This window comes from Dipodomys ordii, unplaced genomic scaffold (assembly GCF_000151885.1).
Source record: "Dipodomys ordii isolate 6190 unplaced genomic scaffold, Dord_2.0 Scaffold27, whole genome shotgun sequence".
Lineage (NCBI taxonomy): Eukaryota > Metazoa > Chordata > Mammalia > Rodentia > Heteromyidae > Dipodomys > Dipodomys ordii.
This window is the reverse complement of record NW_012267243.1, coordinates 19,128,403-19,133,246: the sequence shown is the minus strand read 5'-3', so window position 1 is coordinate 19,133,246 and position 4,844 is coordinate 19,128,403. Positions and strand designations below refer to the sequence as shown.

Here is a 4,844-nt window from a genome sequence, read left to right as displayed (position 1 = left end):
CCAGGGTGTCCTTCACGTCCTGGAACCAAGAGAGAGAAAGGGGCTCAGCTGCCCCTAAAGAGGGGCTCGGCTGCCCCGCCGGCCGCCCTCAGGCAGAGACAAAGACGTCTCGGCAGACAGCTCTTCCCAGAGCCGTCTCTCCGGTCCCGTCCGGCCCGGTCCGGCCCGTGCGGTGCCAGCTCAGCCACGGGCGGCACCGAGGGCCGGAGCCTGGGGAGCCCAGCCCGGCGCCTGCCCGACACGAGCGAGCCGCGGTCACGCGCGCCCACGGAGGTCACACCCACGCGTGTGCGCGCACACAGCTCCCCATCCGTGCAAAGCCCCGACGGCGCGCTGGAGAGGGGCGGGAGGCAGAGCCCGGCCTCCACCGGCGGTGCCCGCGCCTCCGGTCAGCACGCTCTTTCTCCACAAACCACCGCGTCTTGGGCAGCCGAACCCTAGCGCTGACTTCCGGCACAGGACCTGCCCGGACGGTCTGCAGGAGCTGCCTGCTCACGAAGGCCCTGGGTCCAACCTCAGACACAGGAAAAGGCCCCCAAGGGGTCAGAAAACCACCTACTAAGTGTGAGCAGGTTGTGGGTTTGGTTTATTTGCTTTTAAAATTTTGCCAGTCCTGGGGCTTGAACTCAGGGCCTGGGCGCTGGGCCTGAGCTCTTTTGCTCAAAGCTAGTGCTCTACCAGTTGAACTGCAACTCCACTTCTGGCTTTTTAGTGGCTTTTCCTCCCCAGACTGGTTTTGAACCATGATCTCCAGGTCTCAGCCTCCAGATTACAGGCTCCTGGCTTTGAATAGGCTTTTTTGTTTTTTTCGTTTTTTTATAGAAGAAAAACTGTATCCTAAGTTAGAATGGCTGTGAAAGTTATCAAGGAAAACCCCACAGGGCATCAGCACCTGTGTGCTGTAACCCTTACAGATTCCCTGCAGGAGACATTTGCTTCAGTTGCATACCTATATGCATGCATGCGTCTTCAGGACCATAGTGCAAAGTGCATTCTGTGCTGTAATTACCCAGTGTTCGAATGAGCCAGATGCCCACCCGTGTGTCAAGTCAAGGCCAGCATCTCTCCACCCCTTCCGGAGCCATAGCATTGCAGGTACCTCTGCCCTGCCCCCAAACCACTTCTGCCCATGCAGAGTCAGTGAGTCTCCTCCATACTACTGGTGAGCCCTGCCTCAGCTCTCCACCAGATGCCCAGCATCACCTCCTTAGGCCTGGAAGCAGGGAGGTGCGGCTCATCTGGGTTGGAGCCTCCTGGAGGCTGAATTATTTCCTTCTTCCAAAATGTCATAGACATAAGTCCTAACCCCCAGGACCTCGGCATGTGAGTGTATGATGATCCTTTATTGAGCCTATTGAAAATTAAAAATACAGTAGGCTTGGCCAGTGCACATCCCAGCTTAGCATCATGCCCTCACGCTGTGTATGTTGGGAGCACACCCTGGCAGTCTCATGGCTGACTGGGAGTTATGGAGAAGGAACACTGCACCACAGAACGCTAGCCTGCTGGTCTCCAAATCTGAATCTTTCCAAGCACTGCTGGGACACCATAGTGGAGCATTCCACACCTGATCTCATAGGATCAGAATGAAAGAACACAGGGGTGCTGAAAATTATTACCTATATCCACCATCAGCAGAACAGATGCATTTCATGTTGAGACACTGGTTCTTTCCCCAAGATACCTCATTACATTGATGGCAATATTCCAGAATTCAAAAGAAGATTTGGCATCTGTGCTTCTTCTGTCCTGAGCATTCCTGGCGTGGGACGTGCCACTGTACTCTTCCATCAGCCTAAGCTCTAGCAGACTTGTCTCTCAGGCTGCATTTTCTCCCATGCGAGCTATCCCTGGGCCTGGGCATCCTCATGCCACACCCCCATCTCCTGGCGATTTATACAGGTATATGGCTCTGGGTGGCTGGCCCGGCCCGGCCAGCCTCACCTGCAGCATTTGGATGGGGTCCTCTCGGCTCCAATCCTCCAGCTGCAGGAGCAGGGAGTGCAGGGAGTGGTTCTGTCTGTCCAGCGAGGCTTTGCTATCCTGCAGCTTCATCACTGTCTCCTCCTCCTCCTTCTTCAAGGTCTGCAGGAGCCTCCGCTCTTCCTCCACCAGGAAGAGGACCACCTTCTGGAACTCTACCAGGATGCGCTCTCTCCTCTCCTTTGCTTTATCCTGCAGGGCCATAGCCAGCCATGAGATACCACGCCACCTGTACCATACAGCCAGGGGCAGACAGCTCTGCTCCAGAGATTGCTCTGCTGCTGTATCAGTGCTCCAGCCAAACTGAACTCACTCGCTGGATCCGGTGAAACCCTGTTGTTGTTTTAACCTGAAGTTACATGCTGTGGTTTCGTCCTTGGATGAATCTCCAGAGGTCTAAGTCTGCATCCACAGCCCCTGCACGCTTCCTCCCCTAAACACCATCTCTCCCTCATGTTTGATTTCAGTTTAATTCTTAGGTCAGCGACTGACACCAGAGGCTGGAAGGAACCTTTTCCTTCCCTGAATCCCCAACACTGAAGACATGAAGGCGTTGGGGGCACATGCCACCATCGTGGGTGGGGATGGCTGTGGGGAGGGAAAGGCCCTCAGGGCCCCTCCACAGCCCTGGCGCCTACCTGCCACTCTACTAAGCTCTGCTCCTCCTTGGCTTGCATCTTCTCTGTCTTTTCTATCTCCTCCCGGAAGTACTTCATGTCCTCCTCCAGCTTCACCTGTGAGATGCACAATCACAGGAATTAGGCCAGTGGATCGACCCCTCTCTGCCCGGCCTGAGTTGTGCTCTCTCAAGCTGCATGGACCAGACACCCCACCCCAGACAAGCCGGTTCAGCAGTGAAGCAGGTCAGAACAGGCCCCAATAGACCCATTTCTGAATGAGGGTTCCGAGCTAGAGGCCCCTCAAATACAAAAGCGTAGTTGCAGGAATCCCTCAATGTTTTTGTTCCTGAAGGCTGAGGGACAGAAGCTGCCCACCTTGTACCGGAGACACTTCCGGCTTTTGTCTGTTTATGTGGTGCTGAGGAATCGAACCCAGGGCCTCATGCATGCTAGGCAAACACTCTACCACTGAGCCACCTTCCCAGCCCAAGTCCAAGCACCTTTACTTGTGCTTTTTCAGTTTCCTTTTCTGTCCACATTAAGACAGTCATCCAGCCAAGCATTGATGGCTCACGCCTGTAATCCTAGCTACCCAGAAGGCTGAGATCTGAGGACTGGAGTTCAAAGCCAGCCCAGGCAGGAACGTCTGAAATTCTTATCTCCAATCAACCACCAGAAAACTAAAAGTGGAGCTGTGGCTCAAAGTGGTAGAGCATTAGCCTTGAGCAAAAGAGCTCAGGGACCATGCCCAGGGCCTGAGAAAAAGCCTCACAATTGACCCCCACCCAAAAAATATGATCCTTTGGAGTCTGATTTGGAGAATCAGAACACTTGCAGTTCTGTAATTTGGGACTGGGAGGGGAAGGTGTGCCGCTGCTGGTGTGCTGCCCTCTGTTCCACAGCTAGACCAGCAGCAGCCTAGTGCCACTTTCTCCTGCAAACCATTTGAGCACATTTCTAACCAGCCAGGCCGCACAGACCCTTAGCTCTCAGAGGGAGTGGAACACAACTACCTGGGACTCCACCCCTCCAGAGTGGCTCACTGGGCTGCCAGGCCAGGCCAGGGCCCTGAAAGTGAAGCCTAGGAGTTGGCCACGGAAAATCCCCTTTGTTGGCTTGGGCCTAGGAGCCCTGCCCTTCACTGGACACCCTCCCTCTCTAGCATTGATCCTGGCTCCCTCTTCACTGGATGCCACTTTTTCATCTCCAACCGGGGTTCCTGGCCCCCGAGAGGCCCTTCCCAGTGCTGGCTAGCGCCTCTTATCTGCTGGTCAGGTGCCCTCCCTGCGGGGGCCCCCCTCCCCTACCTTGTACTCCTGCACGGCCTCATCCACTGGGAGCGCCCTGTGCGACTGGTGCTCCCGGGCCTCCCTGCAGACAACGCAGATAGGGGTCTGCTCCTCCAGGCAGAAGAGCTTGAGGGGCTCCTGGTGTGCGGGGCACAGGTCCCGCCTCTGCAGCCCCGGGTGCTGGCGCGCCATCTCAGCCACTTTGGTCAGCAGGCGGTTTGGCCGCAGGTTTCTCTGGGGGGACATTTCCCTGCACTCGGGGCAGGGAAATGACCCCTTCTGCCTTCTCTTCCCCTTCTTGCCTTTTGCCTTCTCCCAGGTCATCCGGATGCACTCGCGGCAGAAGTTATGACCACAAGAGGTCATCACTGGGTCAGTGAAATAGTCCAGGCAGATGGAGCATGTGGCCTCCTCCTGTAGCTTTCTGGCAAGTTCCACAGCATCCATGGTTCCTGGGAGATTAAGGTGAGGGTTTCCACTACAACTGGATGGAAGCCGGTGCTTCAGCTGGCTCACTGCGCCTGCTGCTTTCCCATAAACAGCACAGATGCTTCCTGGAAACGCACAGAGCCTCTGGCTGCACACCCAGCCCCTCTGAACCTTGGTCCATTAAGCCTGAGCTTAACCCTGCCTGTCTTCGCCTGCCCAGATGGCCCTGCAGAAAATGCTGCTAAGTCTCCTGAACACTTTGATGTGAGCCCGCGGCCAGCCTTTGGGGCAGGGATGTTGCAGGTTCCTTGAGCTGGTGGCTGCGTTCTCCACCAGGTACCGTCTTCCCTCCCACCGAGTCCATTCCCAACTGCAAGAGTGACCGGGGCTCAGCGTCTGCCCTCAAGGCTGGAGCCCTCGCCTCTGAGCTGACCTGCAGTTCTGGCTTTGGCCCGTCACTTGGACGCGCGCAGAGTCCCAGCGTAGCTTTCGCAGAGACCCCCACCCCAGCCTCGAGACCCCC

General features: G+C 56.3%; 1 protein-coding gene across 2 annotated transcripts in view; it reads right to left on the bottom strand.

The window, feature by feature from the left end:
* Trim11 (tripartite motif containing 11) overlaps positions 1 to 4,342 on the bottom strand; it is a 13,899-nt gene extending 9,557 nt beyond the window's left edge. The window contains exons 1-3 of one of the 2 annotated variants that reach the window (XM_013015656.1): positions 3,911 to 4,342; positions 2,622 to 2,717; positions 1,945 to 2,175 (exon numbers count right to left, since the gene is read on the bottom strand). In XM_013015656.1, coding sequence (XP_012871110.1) covers positions 1,945 to 2,175; positions 2,622 to 2,717; positions 3,911 to 4,339 — 756 coding nt within the window. In that variant the 5' untranslated portion in view covers positions 4,340 to 4,342. The remainder of the gene's footprint in view (positions 1 to 1,944; positions 2,176 to 2,621; positions 2,718 to 3,910) is intronic. The other variant, XM_013015657.1, reaches the window with a different exon arrangement.
* Positions 4,343 to 4,844: the final 502 nt, after the last annotated feature.